This window comes from Chenopodium album, chromosome 26, assembly GCF_948465745.1.
Source record: "Chenopodium album chromosome 26, dcCheAlbu1.1, whole genome shotgun sequence".
Lineage (NCBI taxonomy): Eukaryota > Viridiplantae > Streptophyta > Magnoliopsida > Caryophyllales > Amaranthaceae > Chenopodium > Chenopodium album.
Genome location: NC_137859.1, coordinates 30,385,590 through 30,411,198, shown reverse-complemented (window position 1 = coordinate 30,411,198; position 25,609 = coordinate 30,385,590). Strand labels below are relative to the sequence as shown.

At 34.9% G+C, this 25,609-nt stretch overlaps 3 protein-coding genes and 1 long non-coding RNA gene across 4 annotated transcripts; 1 reads left to right on the top strand and 3 right to left on the bottom strand.

The window, feature by feature from the left end:
* Nucleotides 1–3,924, bottom strand: LOC145617269 (ACT domain-containing protein ACR10-like). Its single transcript, XM_081671967.1, has 6 exons — nucleotides 3,475–3,924; nucleotides 2,812–3,033; nucleotides 2,005–2,110; nucleotides 1,445–1,778; nucleotides 842–1,126; nucleotides 1–578 (listed from the first exon to the last, which is right to left on the bottom strand). The coding sequence occupies exons 1-6, from the start codon at nucleotides 3,626–3,628 to the stop codon at nucleotides 441–443; spliced, it is 1,239 nt and encodes a 412-aa protein (XP_081528093.1). The 5' UTR covers nucleotides 3,629–3,924; the 3' UTR covers nucleotides 1–440.
* Nucleotides 3,925–10,155: 6,231 nt separating this feature from the next.
* LOC145617534 (F-box/kelch-repeat protein At3g06240-like) lies at nucleotides 10,156–12,889 on the bottom strand. Its single transcript, XM_081672245.1, has 2 exons — nucleotides 11,476–12,889; nucleotides 10,156–10,400 (listed from the first exon to the last, which is right to left on the bottom strand). The coding sequence occupies exon 1, from the start codon at nucleotides 12,783–12,785 to the stop codon at nucleotides 11,481–11,483; it is 1,305 nt and encodes a 434-aa protein (XP_081528371.1). The 5' UTR covers nucleotides 12,786–12,889; the 3' UTR covers nucleotides 10,156–10,400; nucleotides 11,476–11,480.
* Nucleotides 12,890–13,707: 818 nt separating this feature from the next.
* LOC145617535 (dual specificity phosphatase Cdc25-like) lies at nucleotides 13,708–22,900 on the bottom strand. Its single transcript, XM_081672246.1, has 3 exons — nucleotides 22,742–22,900; nucleotides 22,506–22,644; nucleotides 13,708–14,131 (listed from the first exon to the last, which is right to left on the bottom strand). The coding sequence occupies exons 1-3, from the start codon at nucleotides 22,822–22,824 to the stop codon at nucleotides 13,961–13,963; spliced, it is 393 nt and encodes a 130-aa protein (XP_081528372.1). The 5' UTR covers nucleotides 22,825–22,900; the 3' UTR covers nucleotides 13,708–13,960.
* Nucleotides 16,260–19,725, top strand: LOC145618628 (uncharacterized). Its single transcript, XR_014107957.1, has 3 exons — nucleotides 16,260–16,471; nucleotides 17,145–17,265; nucleotides 19,588–19,725. It is a non-coding gene; the product is annotated as an uncharacterized LOC145618628 (long non-coding RNA).
* Nucleotides 22,901–25,609: the final 2,709 nt, after the last annotated feature.

Here is a 25,609-nt window from a genome sequence, read left to right as displayed (position 1 = left end):
TAAAAAAAATCATTTTCCCATATATTGCATGCACAACAAAACAATATACAAGCAAAGCATAGTCAGCAGGATGCATGCCTTTGGCCAAGAACCTTTCTACCTCTCCTTCCAAAAAAGAGAAGAAAAAGAAACATAATATTTTGAGCAATGGCACTACATCTTCCCCCCTCCTACTTTTACGCATGAAATTACTTTCTCTGAGGCTAATCGACTAATCCTAATCGTCTCTGCTCTCTATCTCTATCTCCTTCATGGCTTCATCCATCCGTAGCTCTCTTCTTCCCTGCTACTTAAGCTTACATGAACTAATGAACTATACATCAAGTCAGAACACAGTAGGTAATGGTAAGATTGGTAATGCTTTACAAGTAAAATACAACACTAGTGTATATGTACAGATTCCAAGGCATGCCTTTAGGCAAAAAGATGATGAATACCCATTATTCCCAGCCCATTAATGTGTTCCATACCCTCTCTTCAATTTTATTCCTAGAAACTGATAAGCAGTCCCCTTCCTGGAGCAAGAACCGGTAAACTTCACATTCACGATGCTCAATGACATGCCTCACGATCTCAGCCTGGAAAATTGCAAGTAAATGCTTTTGTCAGTGATCTGAATATGGTCTATGAAGAAAACACAAGTTTTGAGAACCTTTTGCGTGCTATCGGTGAGTAATACCCCACCCCCAATACCTTCCTGTGTTTTTATTATTCATACAATAATCAAGACTTGTTCTCTACACTAGTCAACACTACTTCCTCTTAGATGTAAAAAGGCAAGGGTACATAGCTAAACTTAAGATGTATGAACAAGATGAATGAATATGATCAAAGTGAGTACCGAGAAGATGCATAAATTCAGCATTTTCAGAGCAAGGGTGACATCGTAGAAGACTCCAGGCCTCCCCCTTCCAGATATCTCCACTGGATTTGCAACCAGTAACTCTGTATCAGGGCCACGGCTGACAACAGCAACTCTAAGTGGTCGAGCTAGTTCTATCAACAGACGAGAGCGCAAAGCGTTTTGCTTGCTAGGGTCAACTATCTTCTTTCCATCAGCTTGCATAATGAATAAATCAATCTCGCAGTTCTTTTTCTGCTTCATGGTGCCTCGTCCATAAGAGATCTATTAACCAAAATAATAAATTATACTATTATATATCCATCAGTAATTTTTAACATTACTCTAGCTCCAATCCAATTTGTTATGTACTCCCTGCAGTCCATTACATGATCTATATCTGTTGTTTAAAAAGAAATAACAGGCACTAAATCTTTTATTTAGATTTAAAAGCTAAATCAGCAATATTGCATATTCAAACAAAATTATACGGAGTAGTATGTTAATATTTCTATATAACATATAATATGAAATGAGAAAAGTTAGCCAAGTTGTCACAACTCACAATATTTATTCACAAGGAGTAAGAAGCATTTGTTTTACCTGGATGTTATAATCCTTGAATGTACGCATCAGGTCATAAAGAAGACCTCTATAATCTCGGCAAGCAATTTGGACAAGAGTATGAGAAGGACTAAGAGTGTTATCTATAGTGACGGATACACAGTTGGTAAGACCAGTTCCATTGCAGTATTTATCGGGTATCTCAGAGTGAAAAGTGTCGTCCGTGATTGCAGAAGGAAGAAGTGGAGATGCTTGTGAGCAGGCAGTAACTTCTAAGCTGACCTTTTCTATGTCACACATCACTTCATCTCCAAGAGTCTCTCTTAAATGATCTTTGGTATCCTCTTGTCTCTTTTTTGTATGCAGTAGTTCCCTGCACATTAATTTACAATTACGTTTGCTTTGATTATTTAAGAGCTCCAAATAACAGATAAACAAGATAGTCACTAGCTTTTAAAAATATTTTATAAAGCATAATAGAATAGTGGTAGTTATTGAGTAATACATCAGTAAAAGAACAGGCAAACAGGATAGTTTATGAGCCGTTTTAGGCGAGTAAACATCAAAAATCAAACAAAATGAAGTGAAGTCCTCCAAACCTGGTGTCTGTAATAAAAAAGAGGTCCAACACTTTCCCATCTGGAGTTGTGGATACCTTCACTCTCTGTATATTGAGCTCGAGCTCACACAAAATCTCAGTGACATCTTCCATGAAACAATCAGATATAAAAGTTAGAGAATAGCACCACTCATGTCAAAGAACAATAAATACAATTACCATCAGAAATTCAGAATAGTGAGAACACCATTGAACTAACACTAACAAGTATCTCTATATCAGAGCCACAAGGGCATTACAAATAACAAATGGGGGAGTGGGGATTTGAACCTGCCACCTATCGTACACAAGCCTTTAGCCTTTACCACTAGGCCAAGACCTCATAAGCCTACGACCTCTATAATCCATATTGATTAGACACTGACACATTGTGCCTTATGGAAAAGCTCATGCTACATATTTTTAATGCAACAAACTCAAGAATTAAGGTTGGAAATCAAAAATCCAACTTAAACTAAACTGAAATACTTGATCAATTGGACAACTGATCACCAAATTGAAAATTAGGACTTCTACATTGTATTAGACCAAAAAAAATTCTCATAAAGCTGCGATCATCACTTTTTCGCTCTAAATCTCAGGCATATGTAGATAATACAAACCAAGGACCCATGACTCTATCCATGATCCACCTACCAACAACACAATTACACAAACATATCACAAAATTTACAAAGAAAATCGAATAAAAGCAGAATAAAAATTGCTGCAAAGCAATTTGTCCAGCAACATCAGACTGTATTACCAATTAATTTCGAAATCAGACAAACAAAAAATAAAGATGTACCATGTAATAGCCCTCTTCTATCATGGCAGCATAACTTCAATAAAAACACATCAGGAGGTTTAGGAGGCTGCAACAACTCAGCTCTGTAATAAGAAATCCCAGAAGCTGAAAAACAAGAAGGGCATGCTGCAACCAATCTCTTCTTCACCAAACCCCATTTTGTTGTTGGTTTCCCCATCACCCATAACACTATGTAGCACCATTTTCCATCTGTTGCAAAATCTTCATCAAAAAATAATAAAGATTAATTAGAAACCCAAAACAAAACTTTGATTTGATCTAGCAACAATAAAACAACACATTAGCATTTACTTACAAAAACCCCTGAAAAAAAAAAAAAAATCATTTGCACTAAACTTAATTGGAAATTAGAAATATTAATTTTCTCAATAAGAAATACTCAAAATGCAATGTATTTATTTGACATTTCAAAACACTTGGAAACTGAAAAAAGTCACAATCTATTTTTTCTTAATAAAAATACAAAATTCCCCCCCAAATAAATCAAACTATAAATTACCCATGAAGAAATTTATTAAATATGACCCAAAAACCACAATATTTAGTCAAATTAAGACAATATTAAAGATTATAAAAATACAAAAATAAAAATAAATAAATAAATAAACACTTTATTATTATTCATGGATTTAAAGGACTTACCAACTCTTGTAATACAGAATCCAAAGAAGAGGAGGATGCGGCAAAGATCACAACCTAAACCAAGTTTATCAGGGCAATTAACAGTAATTACAGTTGGGTCTCCTTCTTTCTCTGGTGCCTTTAAAATCACAACATCATCTTGTAATATACCCATAATTTTCTCCCACTACTTAGAAATTATCAAGTATTTAAGCAAAAATATGTAAATTTCTTAATTAATGGGTTAATACCTAATAAATTGATAAGGATAGAGAAGATAACATAAAAGTTGTCTACTTTGAGAGAAGCCTATTAGCCTAAGAGAGGGGGCTGCAAATGAGGAAACAAACATGTGCTGTAAACTTGTAGGGGGATTGAGAAAGAGAAAGGGAGAAAGTGGGCTGCTACTTTTTCTTGTAATTTACTTAGTTTAATCTTTGAAGCTTGCTTGATTGTGACACTCTCTATGTTTAGTGTTGTTCCATTTTCAAAATTTGAATATTCAGAAATGATTTGGTCTGAATTTTATTTTTTTTTTTCATTCATTTATTTCCATTCATTTTGGAAAGTGATGCAAATATTGATAAGGTTAATTGGAAAATATATGAAGTTTGGAAGTAAATACTCCTTTCATTCTAAAAATTATTTGGTTATATGGTCTATAGTACTACTGGTTATACTTCATCCATATTTTATTATGAAGTATTTGTTTTATTTATCCTAAATACGTATATCGATGCAAATCTTTGATCAGTTGCATTCTTTTGTTTTTTTGAATGATCAGTAACATATTTAATCATCAATAAATGTTAGTGTATAGCAATTGAAAATTAACAATCTATTTATTGAGACGATTTTAACAAGTACCCACAAGTAGGGCTGCAAACGATCCGAGTTGAGTCGAGTTTTAGTTTGTTCTAAAAAAGCTTGATAAGAAAATTTAGTGTTCGAGCTTGAACGAGCTTTCAAAAATCTTGTTCAAGCTTGGCTCGTAAGGATTTGGCATGTTCGAACTTTGTTCACAAACGTGCTTATTTGTATTTCGAGTTTAAGGTCAAACTAGAACGAACTTTATTCAATAAACGAGCCCAGTGTATCATTAAACTTTTAAATTTAATGTATCTACTTAATTTTATATGAGAAGTTTTCATTTTTTCTATAGTAAAAAGGTGATCCTAAAGTTTTCATGCTTATATAAGATGTAATAATTTGTAAATTTAATAATTTATAATTTTTACAAATAAATATGAGTAAAAGATATATAAATAAACTAAAGTAGTTTTAAATGTAATAGAGATTTTTTGAGCTTGAGCAAGCTTTGACCGAGTTATAATCGAACGTGAACATAAATGTGCATAAACGAGTTGTTCACGAACATTTTTGAGCCGAACATGTTGTTCGAGCTTTGTTCATTTATTTGATGAGCTTAAGATTTTTGTTCAAGCTTGTTTGTTACTTAATAAACGAGTTTTGACCGAGCTTTGACCGACTTTGTTCGTGAATAATTCATCAACGTATCGGCTCATTTACATCCATACCCACAAGGGTATTTTTTTTTCCCCCTTACATATACATTTCAAATATTAAAGTCACATAGTGCAAAAAGTGCAAATGAAGCAAGTAAATAAAATACTCCCATTTTTAAATACTTGCTCCATTTTTCACTGTTGACCGTTTTTAAATAATTGCTTTATATCCTTATTTGGAAAACTTTTACAATATTTAGGACTCATTTGGTTGCAATGGGAATTAACTTCCCAATGGTAATTTCCAATTCATGGGAAATTATTTCCCTCCTCAAATTCCTAGGAAGTTGCTTTGGTTTGTTTGGTTAGCATTTGCAAATTTTTGGTTAACCAAACAACACTCCATCAATGTATTTCCTACTCCCTCCGTCCCAAAAAGAACGACTCATTTGGGTTGATTATGCGGGTATTAAGTAAGTTAAGTAAAAAAAAGTAAAAGTATATTGGAAAGATAAATTTACATGGAGTTTGTAAAAAACTAGAGAGAGAAAGTAATAAAATAACATGAAAAATCAAATTTTTATATGGAGAAGCTAATTTTGCACAAATATTGTAGCAAATTGGTGGGTGTTTTAATGCAAATGGGTCATTCTTTTTGGGACAAAGTTTTGGCCAAATGGGTCGTTCTTTTTGGGACGGAGGGAGTAGTAATTTTCAGTGCCTACATGATATTGATGCAACCAAACAAGGCCTTAATCCATTCCTCTCAACTAGTGGACCCAACATAAATCATATTTTATTAATTATATATTCTCTCTACTTCAATTCTCTCAAATACTTTTGCTTTTTACAATTTTTTTTAATTTTTTCACATATCCCACTACCACCATATTTTATTACTTTCTCCAATTTCTTCCAAAACTCCGCATATGGAGAAATGGAGCAAATATTTAAAAAAGGAGGGAGTACAACGAAAGGGAGTAACCTGGGGTATCACGCTGGACTACACACTAATTAGTACTCCCTCCGTTTTTAAATACTTGCTCCACTTTTCTTTTTCAGTCGTTTTTAAATACTTGCTCCATTTCTTTATTTGGAAAACTTTTACAATATTTAATTATTTTCTCTCACCTAGTGGATCCAACATATATTCTTTCTCTTTCAATTCTCTCCACTACTTTTACTTTATACAATTTTTTATTCTTCCAACCACCCCACTACCACCATATTTATTACTTTCTTCAATTTCTCTTAAAACTCCACGCATGGAGAAGGAGCAAGTATTTAAAAACGGAGGGAGTAGTACTCTGTAATAAAATATTTTAAATTTAATATGAGCATATTGCATATACGGAGAAATTCATACGATAGAATTTCCAAGAAGATATATCCTTAGCAAACACGTGTTATCTAAGGTTGTATAATTATTACTCCCTCCGTTTTTAAATACTTGCGCCACTTTATTTTTCTTGTCGTTTTTAAATACTTGCTCCATTTCCTTTCTTGAAAAACTTTTACAATATTTAATTCATTTATCACATTTAGTGGACCCAATATAATATTCTCTCTCCTACTATTCTTCCACTACTTTTGTTTTTTTTAATATTTTTTATTTTCTCAACTACCCCACTATCTCCATATCTTATTACTTTTTCCAATTTCTCATAAAACTCCGGGCATAACGGAGGTATTTTTTTCCCGAGTGATCAAATGTACTCCAATTCTTCAAATTTAAGTGAAGGAAAGAAAATGATGTGTGAAATACGAAGTACTCCCTCCCGTTTTTTTTTTTATATGCATCACTTTCCTTTTATGGGTGTTTTTTTTATATGCATCACTTTTATATTTGGTAAAGTTATACTATATTTTATTATTTCTCTCTCTTACTTTAAACCCCACTCAAATTATTTAATCATTTCTCTTTGTACTATGTACCCACTTAAATAATAAAATATTTATTCTCTCTCTCGTACTTCTCTTTCATGGTCCCCATTATACTTTTATTATAATAATTTATTCACCCACTCACAGTATAATATTTATCTCCTAAAACTATGTGCATTCCCAAGTGATGCATATAAAAAAAACGGAGGGAAGTGCTGTCAAATTTCAAACCGAAACCGTTTAACTGTCCGAAACGAATCGACCTAAATGAGAACCGAACCGATTAATTAAAAACCGTTTTTATTTAAACCGAAAATCGGCCCGAACCGTATGTGAATAAACCCAAAACCGAACCGATCCAAATAACGTTGCACCATATAAGAACCGAACCCGTTAATGAACCGAACCAGTTTTAAACCGAACTGAAATCAAACCGAACCGAAAAAGAACCGAACTGTTTCTAACCCGAAACCGCTTTCAACCCAAAACCGTATGAACCGGGATAAAAACCGTTTACACCGAACCGTTAACAACCCGCAACCCGTTTGCACCGAACTGTTTATAACCGAACCATTTATAAACCGAACTATTTACAAACCGAATCGTTTATGAACCGGATCGCTTATAAACGAATCGGCTACAAATTGCTTACTATAAAGAGAATATTAAAATCAAGTAAAAAGGTGTTTTAAATGAAATTTAATTGTGCACACATGTTTACTACTGATCGAGCATTAAAGAACCGAACTAGTTATAAAGTGAGCCGATAAAGAACCGAACTAGTTATAAACTAAACCGAAAAAGAGCCGAACCAGTCATAAACTGAACCGAAAAAGAACCGAACTAGTTATAAACTGAACCGAAAAAGAACCGAACTGTTTCTAACCCAAACCGTTCCCAACCCGAAACTGTTTGAACCGAGATAAAAACCATTTACACCGAACCGTTAACAAACCGCAACCTGTCTGCACCGAACCGTTTAAAACCCAAAACTGTTTACAACCCGAACCGAATTAAAAACCGTTCAAGAATAAACCGAAACCGAATCGAACCGATAACTATTTTAATCGAGCTGAAACCGACCCGCGAAATACTTAAACCGATTTCAAACTGACCCGATTTAATACCAAACCAATATCAAACCGAACCGAACCTGAACTGTCAAACCGTTTTGACAGTGCTAGGAGCGAGTAATAGAAATGAAGAGAGTGGGAGGGCTCATCCATATTTTGGAGGACAGTAAAGTAAAATTTGTTTGTTTAGGCGTTGTTGTGTCAAGTTTTCAACTTCCAACTGTAGGTAGTTGGACTATGACCAGTTGACCAATAGGACTCATCAAAGTGTTGTTTGTCCATCAAATTTTAGGATTTTTAACACGCAATTTCCATTTTCTTGACGCGGTTGGTACGAGGCCTACGAGCATATTATTATCGTGACATGACTAGATGACATGTTATTTTACTCTTTCCGTTTCGTAATAATTGCAACAATTTAAATTTTGTATTATTTATATGTCCATCAAATTTTAGGATTTTTAACACGCAATTTCCATTTTCTTGACGCGGTTGGTACGAGGCCTACGAGCATATTATTATCGTGACATGACCAGATGACATGTTATTTTACTCTTTCCATTTCGTAATAATTGCAACACTTTAAATTTTGTATTATTTATATGCTTATTTTTTTATTATGATTTATATCAACATATATATAAAAAGTTGTATATCAGCATGTGTATTAGTCAAATTGTTATAATTATTATGAAATGGATGAAGTATGTTATAATTGTAATTTACTCATGTCATATTTATATAAATAAAAAAAGGGAAATTCTACATAATACCCCTTAGGTATTGACTATTCCACGTTGTGCTCCTCCTTTGAAAAGTTTCATGCTGTAACCTCAAGGTCCCAAAAGTGATTAAAATGTACCCTTGTCGTTACTCCTCCGTTACATGTTGCCGTTAGTGGGGTCCACATTACACTAATTTATTTTTTTCTCTCGATTTTCGTGTTAAAAAATGTCTCATTAAAGGTTTAGGGGTTATTTTAGTTCTAAGGGATCCAAATTGAGTTCGAATTTGCAAAAAAATAACATAAAAGCCCCATTTTATGAATTTTAAATTTAATTATGGGAATTCGAATTCACAAAACGAGGCTTTTACATTATTTTTTTGCAAAATCCGAGCTCAATTTGGGTCCTTCAAGGCTAAAATGACCCCTAAAACCTTTAATGGGACTTTTTTTAGCCCGAAAATCGAGGAAAAAAATAAAATAGGTGTAAAGTTGGCCCCACTAACGGCAACATGTAACGGAAGGATAATGGCAGGGGTACAGCTTAATCACTTTTGGAACCTTGAGGTTACATCGTGGAACTTTTCAAAGGGATGGGTACAATGTGGAATAGTCAATACCTCAGGGGTATTTTGTAGAATTTCCCATAAAAAATTATTTTTTTTAATTAAATATAGTGAAATTAGCATGCATGGCACGACAACTAGTTTAGTCTATAATAATTGATACATTTTGACTTTATTTTCACTATTTATATACCGTACTAAATTTGACTATAGGTTAGTTGATTTAAATCTTTGGAGTTAATACCCAAGACCGGGATTTAAATCTCTTTTACATCATTGTTCTTGTGTCTCTTTTTATACCATAAAATATAAGAGTGCACCATGAAATTTAAGAGTGCTAAACTCTCGATGAATTCTATCTCCACCTTGAAATAGCCATAACGGTAGAGTAATTAAAGCTATTTTATTTTGACCGCATAAAAAAATGTATACCTGGCTTGATTGCCTAGACCCATGAGGTTGCATGATGAGCAAATCTCTGCATTCCAACATCAAACTAATTAACCTAAACACATAATCATAACTCAAGCAAGTATACACTGATAAATGATAATAATATTAGCACGATTTTCATACTCCAGTCGCAAACCCAAGTGAGAAGTTGACAAGCTTAGAGCCTATACTATGTTTGGATAACAAAAGTGAAGGGAAAGTAAAGGGAAGGAAAAAGAGTGAAAGGAAAGGGAGGTGAGGGAAGGGAGAAGGTGACCTTCCATTTTGCTCTCAAATCTCTCCAACAATCGAGGGATTTGGTTTATTAAAAGGGGAAGGAAAATGGATCCTTCCAATTCCCTCCCCTTTCTTCCTTGCATTAGATATCCAAACAAAGGATAATGCACCCCTGACCCCTCCTTTTCTCTTCTCTTCCTTTCCCTCAATTCTCTCTATCCAAACATTGTATTAAACACTATTTGTCCTCGACTCTATGGCAAATGTGGTAGCATAAGAGATCTACGAATTTAATATTACCAACACCAACAGCACTTAAATATCACAAATATGTAGCATAGACTTCAATATTACATATCCATAGCTCTGAAGATTCAACATACATGAAATGATAGGCAGCTTAGACAACTTACGGAGTACAGAGTAATAGATAAGTACAAAAGGAAGCGATTCATCTAAGTCTAAATGCTCGATTTTATTATATTGGCAAAATATATGAAGTACTCCAAATTCCACCTTCTATCAATTCCATTGCCATTGATCCTCTCCATTATTCTGCATCAATCTGACAAACAGGAAATAACATGAAAAAAGGTCAGTGCAAGTGAATTTCCCATTTAGCTGAAGGCATAATCTGACTGTCAAAATAGCTCCAAGCTTCAAAAAGAAACTTCTCCAGCTAACCACTCGCATTTGCGAGTTAAAGGATGTGTTCATATAGTAAGTAGGCCGGTCTCTTAATGATTAAAATGCGCTCATCTTATATGAGAATTTATGTTTCCCCATATCAATATTACAGACTCCAAACCTCCAACAGACCATCAAGCAAAGACAGAAATGTACAGAGTAAAGATTCGTACAATAAATACATATTACACACATATGTCTTACTGCATTATAACTATCTGTAAGATAATTGGATTCAAACATGACTATTTGAGAGATCAAAGGCGCCAAGGGGGCAAGGAGGATTGCAGCAAAGAGGAATATTTCACTCAAACCAATATTGATATTAGAATTTCTAGTAACTTAGCACAAGTATTAGTCCAAAAAAAAAAAGGTCACAATCACTGAATCACCCTGATACATGTTTCCAGAGTTGCAACAAAAAATTAAGGCCTTGAAAAATTTGAATGAAGCCAAAATAAGGTAAAATGCCAAACCTGAAGTCTAAAAATTGGTCAGAAAAGAAAAGGAAAAGTCTAAATTGTAATCAATTAACGTCAGTTAAAAGGGTATATCACTATATCACATGAAATTAAAATCTTAAAATGTTTTCCTAACAAGTTGTTTTTGTAAATTGTAATAAGCAATTTCTTTTTTGTTCCTTTCTATGACTATTGACTTATATGATATGATCATTTAAGACATACTGAGTATTAAAAAAATTTCCATGGAAAATCTTACTTTCTCCTCTAGAGCAACCAAATGCTCTAGAATTAACTATTAAGAATAAAAACATGTTCAATCCAACAACAGTCACCCCATGATAATTCTCATCTTCAGACAAGACGATATGTTAATTATGAACTTTGACAGCAAGATAATTGTACTTGTAGTAGAAATATCAAGAACACCAACCAACAAAAAGAGCAAAATGCATTAATAAAACTAGCTTTCGAATCAGTTAATTTTCTTACCCACTTCACCCATCATCTTCAGCATCATTGTGATCAAAGTTAAGATTATTATCTTTAACATCATCATCTTCAATAACATCACCTAATATTGGTTCTCCCTCGCTGAAAAGTCCTAAACTTTCCTCATAAGAAGCCAAATAGCATTCTCTAAGTGGCTCTGTAACCACTCCTAATTCCTCCATTTTTTCACCAATTATCTGAGCAGAAAGCATTATATTATCTCTAACTTTGAAATTCTCAAAAGCACGAAACCTCGCCCTAATATTTTCTATGGTGACATCTTGGTTGTCCCAAAACAACTCATATTTTTTCGTTAACATTAAAATATCCCTGTTTTTTCTGATACTTATTGCTGGCATAATTGGACGCAAGGTCGGATGATTATATGTAAACAACTTAGTCCATGAATCCGCAACACCATACTCTTTCATCACCCATATTTGACCACAACTTGAATTCACTTGAATTAAAGCAAGCATGTCCCAACAAACTCTACTGATCAATTTCCTAAAATTAGATTTAGACCCTTCTAAAGAAGCTGGTAACTTCACCTCACCAAAACACTCATCCACCAAATCAAAAGTCACAATGGCACTTAAACCACGGTTAAGCCGGTCATGCCCCATCCAATGTATAGCGCCTTTGAAGAAACATTGCGTAGATTGTTGCATTTGAAGTAAATGGTTAGGACTCGAGTTCTCAATGTATCTCCATGACCCAGCACTCACAGAGTAAACCTCCACAAGAACAGGTGCTTCCTCAACCAAGCCAATTCGATGAATGTAAACGACCCTAATGATCTTATAATCGTTGGCAAGCTCATTAAACCCGAACCCTAAACACACATTATTAAACCTGCCATGAGTCGTGTACATGACATTCGGATTGGGGACATGTATGTATTTCCTTATGGAAGGATTCCACAGATAAATGATATAATTTGTTGCACTAGAGTTGCAAGTCAAGCAAATAACACCATTACAAGAATCCACAATTCTATAAAAATCAGAATCATAACATTTCATAGGCAAATTCTTCACCTTAAAATCCTTAACATTTAAAGAATTGTCATCTGGGTGTAACCAGAAATATTCATTGATCCTTTTGATGTCTTTTCCTATTGAATCAGTGTGGTACTTGAGAAAAACAAATGGATTTTGTTTGGATTTGTTGGTGTGAGCAGCTATGAAATCGGGGCTAGTTATGAAAGATTTTAGGGTTTTGCAAGTACAAATGCAAATTACAAGGGTTTTGACAGGCAATCTTAACAAAATGTTGAGCAATAATTCATAAATCAAGCAATCAAACATGTTTGCTACAATCAAATTATCAAGAAATTTTATGAATAACAAGGAGAAGATTAGGGAATTGCCTGAATTTCCGGTGGAAACTGCTACAGAGAAGGGGCTGAATGAAAGCTGGCTGTTGGTGGCAGAGAAAGGGTTTAAGTGTGATGTCTTTTCTTTTATATGTGTCGGGTTTAGTTGGGCTGGGTCATTTTCCGTATCAATAGTGCTAAATTATTGGGTTGGATCAAAGTGTAGATCGGTTCACTTTGGATTTGGTCGGGTCAGTTTTTAGCATCTCGACTTTCGGGTTTTATCAATCCTTTCCTAGTAATTCTTGCTTCATGATTTTGCTACCAACATTAATATTTTCCAATGCATTGAAATAATTTATGTTAGTCCAAATTCAGTCCTTACATGTAGGCATGTAGCAATCTCAGACTATATTAAGTTAATATCTTAGGCAATCAAAGCTATGTTTGTTGCAGCTGAATACTTTGAAGAGACTTTATATGGAATTTTACTGTGTTTGAATTACCTCACAGGCTTGAGAAAACTGACCATTTTGGAAGATTTTCTGTCTGGTTAGAAAAACGGCCGGCGAAATTTCCTCCCGAGTAGTATAGCCTAGAGGAGACATTAAGCTTGATGATTCTTGAGAGTAGTAGCTAGTAACTGAAACAAATTAAGTTAGTTCACATAAAATTAAGTCATCAGATATTTGTTGTGTTTACATAATTGCATGCTTCCTTCTGCACCTAAGAGGAAGTATTAGTATATACCAGTATGGGGCATTGGAGGCAAACCGGCAAATTCCAGAATATTAACAGTAAATCCGCTTATCTCTACTACTAGTTTGGGCAAGGAATTAAATATACCTCAAACTAATTGCAGAAATAGCATTTAAATAGACAACTTCAAGACAACAATTAAAGAACAATGAAGATATCAAATTTCCAAATTTTCTTTGCTTTGAAATAAATCTCCACATTACATTTATCATTCTTTTTCAAGTCTATCTTGTGTGTTAACTGTTTAATGCTGCAAGCTGAAAGAAGTTTTACAATCAACAATTTAACAGCATTCAAAAGTATGTATAAAGTGATTGGTTTACATGTCACAAAATAGTAGGATATAAATGACCCGAGCTGGATAGATCAGGTTTATGAACACATTGTCTTCAAGCTTAGATGTCCACCCTACACAATTTCAGCCTTGCAGGGATTATCAGTGCAGCGGCAAACAGGTCTACCAGCTGCTTCCCAACCATTGAAGCCACGTTCTAGAACCATTACATTTTTTATTCCAGCATCTAGAGTTGCTTCAGCAAGATATTCTGACAGCCTCCGTGCACATTTTGGGCCACGAACCTAAAGACCATATAAGACCAATAGATCATTATTCATTAATCAGCCGGTCTGACACCTACGCTTGAAGAATGAAGAATACCAGCAGACAATTTTAAGATGGTAAAATGTCTAGATCATCTTATGGATAGTAGATATGGAAACAAAGTCACTATACAGATCAAGCCACTCCCACCTTATCTTTTTGACTAAACTTCCTATACTGCCACATTCAACATTGATGGTCTATATTACTATCCAAGTAAGTAGCATGCCCTATTTGGTTAACTTCCTTCCATCTCCCCTTCACCATTATTTTCTATTACATTACTCCATTGAGACATCCAAAATAGACAGGAGCAGTACTCTGAATAAATAAAATAAAACAAATTTCAAGCTAACTAAAGAACAGGCTCTCTTCAACTTTTTTCATAAATTTATTACTTATTCTTGTCGGAATCAGATTATGTTAGAAAAGACTAGACCACACCAGAACTTTTATTTTACATTTACTTAATACTATAATTGCGTTGAAACAAAAATTATGAAAATTACATATTTGCAAAATGCGCGTCGAGATGAATCTTACAAAATCCAAATATGACTGAAAAATACAATACACTAGATAAGAAATAAGGTCAATGCCAGCCTACAAACACTAGTAATTATGTAAATACCAACTTAAAAGTGCCATGTTCTGTTTTGTATCATAAAGGCAATTCAAGGTTCTTCTTTTATTGTTTGAGAAGGGGGAAGCCAAATTCTAAAATTAACTTATATGTGCATGATCTGAAAATCTTGTGCAACTCTTGCCAACATACCAAGCCTACAGACTCAAATAGACAATTTTGTATATAGTACGTGGTGTAGTACTGTAGTGTCACGGTGTCACCCACCCCAAGATATTCCTAGGAGGGTTAGGACAGGGGATGGTGCCAGGAGGAAACAAGAGTCATATCCCATAGCCTGCCCAGATAATATGCCGCCACTCACAGGCCACAGCCCACCAATAAGTCAATAACAGGATATGTGTATATGAGAATCACACGTATATTCCTTGTTAATAGATCAGTATGGCCCATGCGAGGAGCATAAAATGATTGAACATCCAGGGGACAAAATCTGATAATCAACACCATAGCATAATAGCTTTACATAGTTTACAATCAGAATGAAGGGATCAGATTATACTGTCAAGGAATATATGAGGTGTTACTATAAGTGGACCAATAATCTGGCTTCAAATATACTTCCTCCGTTTCTTTATAGTTGCAACACACACTTTATCACGGTATTTAAGAAAAGTGGACCTCACATGTTATAATACACATAAAATGGGGTTAAAAGGTTGTTCAGAGTATAATTAAGTGGGCCATGTGCTTTAATTAAAGGTAATAGTACAATTTTCACCATAAAAACCTTCCTTTAATGGAGTGTTGCAACTATTGTGGCATTTCCATTTTAAGGAAGTGTTGCAACTATAAAAAAACTGAGGAAGTATTGTCTAATGTATAAACTCAGCATGGTTATGTACTCATTACACTTGTTCTCTCTATTTAATGCCCCCCATCTATGGAACACAGAAGCCAAGTATTTTACAGCAACTGTTTTAATTGTCACTACTAGAAAAAGGGTCTAGTATCAGAAAATTTAGAATCAGTAAATTTTTCCAATAATACAAGATTTAATAGTATCGGATAATTTTTCTTCGACACTACTTCTTGGGTTTTGCCTCAAACTCAATATTAGACTGTACTATAGAGTCCGAAATATTAGTGTCTGATACTACTCGTAGTATCAGAAATATTCCGACACTTATAGGTTTTTTTACTATCATAATTAATTCTGTTACAAATAGGCACCTATAGTAACAAATTATTCCGATACTAAAGCCCATTAGTACATTTAATGAAAAATTTACAAACTTGGCGATGGCAGTACATAAAAATTTTAGGGAAAATTCAAAAAAAATTCATCTCTAAAATTTTGCCTCGGTAATGTAACCAAAACCAAATTCAAAATGAAGAAAGATCCTTCCTCTTTCCTCTCAATTCACCAGTAAAAATAAAATAAAATAAAAAAATAAAAAAATAAAAAATAAATAAAAAAAAAAACAAACAAAAAAACTTATGAGCAGTTGAGCATTCTTAGCTCCTTCCTCCATTTCATGAAAGGCTAGGGTTTACACCAAAACCCAATTTGCTCAAATTCACGAACTACTCATTATGCTCGAAGTTTAGATCATTTTCTGAAAAACAATATTTGCTGCTCATACTATTACTCAATTTATGCATCAAATGGGATTTGCTACTCAACTTCTACGGTTCTACCAAAATCTCAACTAATATTGGCTGGTGGTATTTGGTAAGTTGACTCACTAATTTACTTAGAATTCTATTTACTTTAAACTTATTGGGTCAGAAATCGTTCAGTATATATAAACTTCGTAAAATAGGCATAACTGGAGTTTCTTGATTAATTCCATTGTTAAGGGCAACAAAACTCTGTCGAAAAGTTTGATATATTTTAGCATAACATTGAAAAAAAATGAGCAATATTATTGGTTTGGGCTAATACTAGAACTTTGGAATAAAAATTCAATGAGGAATTTTTTTTATCTATTTGAGTTTCAATTCAGAATTGAATTTGGATATTGGAAATGATAAGATTGAGTAAATAAATTCGTCATTGCTAGAAATGTGTTTTTTTTTGCTGTTTTGAGCTTCAAATTTGCTGCGGGTTGGATGAATTTGAATGAAAAATACATAGTATTACTAGAGACGTGTAATTGTTGCTGAGTATAGTGTTGGCTAGTGCAAAGACAAATTTTATATTCATTGTTAAAGGCTGAAGGTGGGTTAGATTTGATTAGTTTTTTCTATTATCTATTGCCACTATTGGTTTATCTCAAACTTCAATGTCTCATGAAATAGAGATAAGTTCATTGAATTTTGGTACTTAGTTATCTCCTTATTTCCTATATATGTTTTGGATTTTTTATAAATATCTTAAAGAAACTTGCCAAATTTTGGTGCAGATAATAAAGGAGGGGATCAAATGAGGTTTAGTTTAAGCTTTAAGGAGTAAGTGTGGGAGGAAGGAGCAAATGAAGGAAAGAATGTACGAACAACCTTCCCCTGCTAATGACTATAAATTGGGTAAGCCATGGTATTGAGGTATACAATATTACTTATACTTCTTATTTAATGGTATTTTGTTTGATACATTATAAAGTATTCAGGTAATTGTGTTTTTTTTTTTTTTTTGGAGAAATGTTATTGGGTACTGGGTTTAAGTTACTTGTTTGGAGACTTTGGACTGTGATTATTGTTATTGTGCTTTTGAAATTACTTTCTTTTTATGTACTAGGGTAACATATCTTTGAGTTGTTAAAATGGTAAACGATGGTTTGAGTTTTGCGTGCTTAAGCTACTAGATTGGAGACTTTGGGTCGTGATTATTGTTGTTGTGCCTTTGAATTTACTTTCTTTTTATGTACTTAGGTAACATATCTTTGAGTTGTTAAATGATAAACGATGGTTTGAGTTTCAGGTGTCTGTCATTTTTTGATCTATTTGTGAAGTGTAATCATACTTATAGTGTAAATCGCTAATAAAGGATACAAGATAGTAATCCTTGATATTAATTGGGTAATTCTCATGTATAATTCACTCATCGTTTGTTAGATAACATAAGGAGTTTAACCGGTTCATTACATTTTTAATGTGACACACTATTCTAGTTGTCATTAATAATTCCCGTGATCCACCTGTTTTGTAATCTGCCTAATCTCATGCTTCTACTCGCTCACATCCGAGTCTTTGAGATGGTGGTTAATTTAGTATCTTGTGTTTTACTCGTATAGGCTACTTTTTGCTTCAATCTTTTGAATATCAAATGTTGTGTTTTGTGTGTGGGTTTGTGGGTTAATGTAGAAATCATTGCTGCTCAGACTTTTCAGTTCAACTATTGTATTTGGCATTTGGAAATGACAAACATTAATCCTAAGATACAATATATGATTTAAGATATATAGATAACGATAAAAATTGATTTAAGGTTAATAAGCAATTTTAAAGTTAATTTGCAATTTTTTTTTTTTGTAGCGGAAATTTTATTGGATTTAAATAGCTTTAATTTGTTGTTTTAAGTTTTTCTTGATCAAATTGATATGCAATATTGAATTTTTCTCACTAACTTTGTTATGTCTGCTATTATTCTGATTGAATCAGCTTAATTTGTTTTTTTGGGTTTGTGCTGTATGTGAGTCGTTAGGATCTTAATTGATACAATTTAATTTTTGTATGTTATTTTTTACACAAAACTTTGGAGAGTTTGGACCTTGGCCTTTTGGCTTTAATATAGGTTAGTGAAGTTGACCCTAAGATATAAAGTTGTCTAGAAAAAATAGCAACAACATCTTGTGCATTTATTCTTGAAGCTTATGCTCTGTTTATCTGATAACCTGTCAATGTTGGAGATAATATGTTTTCAGTACCTGGGATTCCTTATTTAATTAATAAAATGCTTCAAATAAGCCATGTTGGCTGGGTTGCATACAACTTTCTGTGTAATTCACTAGTACATCAGTTGTATAGCTTTGCAGGTTATTGGACTTGTTCATTTAGATTTCTCTCGATTAGGGTGCTTACTCGGAAATCGTGGAGGGGGTTGTAATAGACCAGAGTTCGCTCACAGAAATTAAGCACAATTAACACTAATTTAAAGCGAAAGCTTGAGTGTTAAATTGATAATGACTTTCGAATTACAAACTAAGAAGGATAACTATAGCTTTAGACTGTACATCTTGAGGTAGCTTGAGGCTACTACTCTCATAAGAACTCACTAAACTCACTCAATTTTCTGGATTATTCAACTACTAAGCTTACTACTACATTTATACTCAAGCTTCTAAGGAACAATTAGCCTTCATGTGACTACTTAAACAACATAGCTAAACCAACCTAAAACATTGCTACCGCTTGTTGCTTGCTTTCCCTAACTTCTCCTTAATGAGTTTTGTCACTTTGCTCTTTGTTGCTTGTTGACTCAAGTTTCCCTTTTCGTTGCTTCTGCTGACCCCTTCTCATCGGTTGCCGCATCTTGACTGTTGACCTTCGTGTGGTGATCCATTAAAGGGGTTCTATTGATCTAGTGACTTTGACAACTCACTACTCATATAAAACTAAGAAATGGTTGTGTAGATAAGAAAGGTGTGGGTTTCAACTCTGTATTAACCTGTAGCTTTTAAATTCTAAATAAAGAAAAGGTGTGAGCAATTTACTTAAATTAGTTGATTCATTTGATTCACCTTTGGACCTTCATTAATGATTGCCTTAATCTGGCCTAATTATTTACAGTAAAAACCACCATCATCGGTTTGTAAAATATAATGAGAAGCTTTCATTGCATGATGCTTAAGATTAAGTCATAATTGGAGGCTCATACATGTAACGCTTTTTCTTTTTTTCTGTGAGCAGATTAACTTTGTAATGGTCTAGACTCTCGAATGTCCAAGCTTGAAGATTGTTGATGCCTGTGTATTGAGACAAGTGTATATCTTGAATAGAGGTGGTGATAATGTACAATGCACTTTTTTAAGAGATGTAAAGTGCACTTTGTATTACAAGCATGCAGACACCAATTTTTTGTACTTTAAGTATCAACTACATTATGAGAATTATGGATAGATATAAAATGAAATTCTTTTGTACAAGAATTTTAATTAAGTAATTAATTTTAAATCATACACTTGTATATATTAGTCAAACATGATTCTTTAGTTAATAACAATATTAAAGACATTGATACTAAAGAGTCTTCAATATTTGAACATTCCAATACAAGAGTACTTTTGTTAATTGAAGTCTATCTTTAGTATCGGAAAATTTTAATACTAAAGGGATTATCTGAAGCTAGGGAAAACTATTGTAACAGTAATTTCAGACTCTATAGTGATTATTTGGTATCAAAAACCAATCTGATACCAAAGATCTAACTCTTTTGTACCGTTTATTTCCAACACCACAATATACATATAGTAGCGGAAGATTTATAATACCAAATGATATGATAGTTGTATCGAAATTTCTGTTACTAATTATCCGATATTTCTGATACTAAAGGTACCCCCTTTTAGTATCGGTTTGAAGAATAGATACCAACATATTTAGCCACATAGGTACTAGTATCGGTTCAATGTCGGAAAATATTTCTAATACTAATGACCTTTGGTATCATTAGTATATATCTTGAAAATTGGAAATATTTTTATATGTCAAAAAAAAATGGAAAGATTTCAAAAGGAAATTGACAGCCACAAAACTTAATACAGAGTAGCACATAACATATGATGCCTTATTAATACCTTGATTATACTCACCATTAATACCTTGTTTATACTCACCATTACCCTTCCATATTGGCAATATCTATCTTTCCTTCACTCGTCTAGAATCCCTATTGTCATTTTCTCTTTTATTACCTGAAAACCTCCTAACTTAATATAGAATAACACAGAAAATACGAATCTAACTAATTAAATACCTTATTTTTACTCACTATTTTCCATCCATGTTAAATCCAACCATTCTCCTTCCTTCATTCACTTTACTTCCTTTGTAGATACAATGACATATCACTCCCTTTCTGATGTATAATCAAATCAGTGCTAATTGTCCTTTCCCTTTATGCAATGTAGCCTTAATATAGCAAGATTCTTTCAAGTTATTCCCCAAAACTATTACGAGTAGAGTGGAATGTCTAACACAGTGGACCCAAATCCCTCAACAAAATATAAGTGCCAAGAGATTGTAACCTAACAAATGCATGCTAGGTCAAGGTAAGCTACCGAAAATTCAAAGGATTGCAAATTAGCTGCTCTAATGATCATGATTAGGCAATTTGGACTTGCAAAACAAATTGATGGGATAAAGACCAAAGGTAGAGCCAAGTCCCAAGATTCATACATGAAAAGTATGTCATCAACTCATAAAATTGGTAAACCTTCCGCCCGCCTTAGTAACCTCAAGCCAAGGGAAACTAATCCCTCTAAAGTGTTTCATAACTCATAGCATTGTAATTACGCATAATTGGATTTGTTTAACATAACCAATTATGATCGAATTAGACGAGGCAAATGCTATAGCTACTAAATCATCAAACCGAGATGGCAATAGGGTTTTTTTAAGGATTTTTTGACTTTTGCTACCTGTGAAACAACTCGATTTCAATTTTGCTACCCATCAAAACTTTTATTTTATTTTACTACCTAACATATGCACTTTTTTTCAATTTTGCTACCCATTAACGGAATCTGTAAGAATTCCGTTAAGTTTATAATTTTTTTTTTAAAAAAATAATAATAAATTCAAAATTAAACAAAAAAAAAAAAGCCACCCCTCAACCGCCACCTATTCTCTCCCCCCTGCCGGCGGCCGGCACCCAGAGTTTCGGCCGGCGCCGGCGCACGAACCCACCCCCTCCCTACGCAGCCCCCCTTCTCCCCCACCCCTACGCAGCCCCGACCCCCTTTCCCTACGCAGCCCCGACCCCATGAACCAAAACCACCCCCCTTTCCCCTTCCCTCACCGGAATCCGCCCCCAGCCTCGTTTCCCCTCACCGAAATCGACCCCCCCCCCTTCCCCTACCGTTTTCGGCCTCCCCTAACCCTAAACCACCACCCCAAAACCACCAAAAACGAATTTAGGGTTTCGTTTTGGGGTGGTGGTTTAGGGTTAGGGGAGGCCGAAAACGATAGGGGAAGGGGAGGGGGGTCGATTTCGGTGGGGGGAAATGGGGGTGGGGCGGATTCCGGTGGAGGGAGGGAAAATAAGGTGGATTTCGGTTTGGGGTGGTGGTCGGGGCAGCGAGAACGGGGGGGAAAGGGAAGGGGGCTGCGTAGGGTGGGGGGAAGGGAGGGGAATGGGTTTGCGCCGGCGCCGGCCGAAGCTCTGAGCGCCGGCCGCCGGCAGTGGGGGGGGAGGGAAGGGGTGGCGGGTTAGGGGAGGGGTGGCTGGTTTGAGGCATTTAGGGTGGCTAAGGAGGGAGTGGTGGCCGGAAGGTGGTAATGAGGGTGGCTTGATCTCACTAACGGAATTATAAACGGATTCCGTTAACTGGTAGCGAAATTTAAAAAACGGGATTTGATAGGTAGTAAAATAAAATAAAAGTTTTCATGGGTAGCAAAAGTGAAATCGCGTTTTTAACGGGTAGCAAAAGTCAATTTTTCCTTTTTTTAATTAGTGTCACAAACACTACCAAAAAAAAGCTACAACATCAATAACCCATGAATAATTGCATTCAAAAACAATAATCATATAATAATAGCTGATAAATAATGCTATAATAATTCACCAAAAATTCCCACAATTATTAACACAAATCAATAATAATTACCTGGCTAAGAGCACAGTGGAAGATGAGGGTATCTTTGCCTTGAACTTGTTGAACAAGATTAGGGATTTTATCCAAGAAAGTATCGCTAGCAAAATGAAGGGATCCAGCAATATGACCATCATAAATTCTCTCATCGTCCCTGCAATTGAATATACAAAATCAAGAATACTATCACAATTGTTCGACATTCGAAAGCGATTGGATGGAAATGGAGGAGAGAGAGAAAAGGGTGTTACCGAACGTCAACAATGGCGATGTTGGGGCGTTGTTTGATGGAGAAGAGCTGTGAGCCGGTGATGTAGGAGATTGAGCGCGCCATAGCTACTTTCACAAATTCCACTCTGCCCCTTTTTTATTCTTTTGGTTTACCTTTCTATATCAAGTTATCAACACTAGGTAGCTAAAAGTCGAATCTGGTCAATAAAGTTTTGTTCGTTGTTGGCTAATTAGTCAAACGGAGTTCTTCACTGTGTATGATCATTAATTCATTAAATATATACTTATGGGTTGGAAGGGGGGGGATTTGACCTTTCTATCCCCATCCCCATCCCCACCTAACATTTTCATTTTTATCCTCGCGATGGGTCCAAATTCAGCTCTGTCCCATCCCAGCGAGTATAATTCCGAAATCATATCGCCCCACCTCTTACTTAGATATCTACATCCACCTAATCCCCATCCAAGATATGTCTAATCTTCGCCTTCTAAATACAACATTATGCGACGGACTAGTGTGATGCACAAGAAAATAAGGTCAAATGATTGTTTGATTGATAAAGCTTAAAGTTTGCGAAATAACGTCAATAGCTTTGGGCCATTACTCTCCAAGTTCTTACTATAATTTTTCTGGATAAACTTCTTTGTTCTAGACCACTACTACTTATACTACTACTACATTGCAAGGGCCGGGAACAAGGCCTTAATTGCTACAAGTACTACTCGTCTTCAATCTAATTTACCACAGAAACAAACAAATAGCCAATGTTGCTTGTCTGCTTTTTTTAACGGTCCTCTATCTAACCATGTGGTGGTCACGGCTTGTTGTTGTTGTTGGTGTTAGGGGTGAGCAAAAATTCCGGGTACCCGGTTCCAGAACTGGAATTGGTTTGGACCCGGTGGGTCTGGACCCGGAACTGGTTTAACTGGATCCAAGTCCAATTCCAAAAATACGGACCCGGTTAAAACTGGTTCCAATTCCAAGTACTGGATTTTTGGACCCGGTACCCACTGGGTACCCGATTAAATCAGGTGTATGTATTAGAATTGAGCATTTTAGTAAAGAAAAATTAAAAAAATTTCACAGCCCGTGTAATATTAGGCCCAATCCCAAACATAAACCCTTAAAACTCTCAATCTCCATCGCTCTATATTCTCATGCACTCTCTCTCTTGTTTTCTCTCATTTTTTCCTTCCTCTTGCTTCAATTTTCCACTACTCTAAAACTATAATTTCTCTCTCTTTAATTTTATTACTTTTTCATCCTTGTATCTTCTTTCTTTTTGTTTCACTTGTTTTGATAGTATGAGATTATGAGGGATTAATTTCTTTTTTATTTCCAACACATTTAGATATGAAAGGGAATGGCGATATGAAATATACTCTTTGTGGGTTCTTGATTTACTGATTGAATTTGTAATTGCTTGCTAATTTTTGATGTGACAATAAAATCTAGCAAGAAATTTAAGCCAATATAGTTGTTGTCGTTGAGAAACCGGGTACCCGGTTTTGGAACTGGTTCCCACCAATTCCGGGACCAATTCCATAATTGTTGGACCTGGTTAAAACCAATTCCAAGACCAGTTCCATAATCTCGAACCCGGTACTAACCAGGTCCATTGTTTTTGACCGGGTACCCGGTCTTGCTCCCCCCTAGTTGGTGTTGCTGCTGCTGCTTCTTGTGTAGCCTGCTATATGTTAATAAAGTAGGAGGTAGTGGTGGGTTCGTTGCACATTACTACATACTTATAATTACTATGAGTACTTTATTTTACTTATTTTTTTTAAAAAAAAAAATATAGGTAGATAGTATGGGGCAAATACAAATTAAAGCGAGACAAGTGGGACGGGATGGGTATGCAATGGGGTGGGTGGGGGCGAGTACAACCTAAAATCCACCCTTGCCCCATCACCCATGGAAGATATGGTTTTTATACCCATACCCGCGCCCCATCACCACCAACCCAAGACCCATTAGGGTGAGGACAAAGCAGGTCTCCTAATTGACTCACCCCATTGTCATCTCTAACCTATTGGGTATGAGCGCAAAACTCAAATATGGAGGAGTGATAGTCGCTAATAGGTACGGATGCCCTTGTCCAATACCGGGGGCATAATCGACATTTCCACATTGAGGGACAAAAACTTTATTAATAATACCAAGTGGATTGGCTGTAAACAAGAACTTCATCAGAATATTCGTTAAATATTCTTTGATTTTTTAATTATTTGAACTTAAGATAATGTTTTCAAGATATTATTTAAACTTAAGATAATTTTTCAATTTTATTCAAACAAAACTTGAGGCACAAATCATGTATTTTGCACGCCCGGACCACAAACTAATATATATTATAAAACCAAATATCAAGTATTTTGAACGCCAACTGAGGACTTTTTTCCTCTTCACCATGAGGAATCCAACCTTTCTTGTTGTTAAAAAGATACTTTTTGCATTATCAACAATAAGAGCATGAAACTCTTGTTGGGAGACTCACCTACCATAAGCCAAGTGTGCTACCCGAGTCGGATCCAGATGTAATCGAAGCTAAGCTCCGGTGAACCGGGTGGGCAACCTTAAAAAAAACAATAAGAGCATGAATATTGGAGAGGATATATGTCCTCTTGTACGGTACTTTTGCTGATTTGGAGTAATCCTCTTTGATGTTAGGTAGTGTAGAGGATCCTCAAAGGGAAGAAGATTCTCATTCATACTCATCTGGTGAAGGATTATTCACCTCGTCCTTTGTGCCAAGAGGATGGAGCAAAAACTAACTGTTTGAGCAATTTTGTTTCACAAACGGCAACGTTTTGCTCAGAAAAAAAAAAAAGAAATTGAAAACTTACTGACATATAGCAGAAACTTGAAAGTAGCAAAAGCAAGTGTA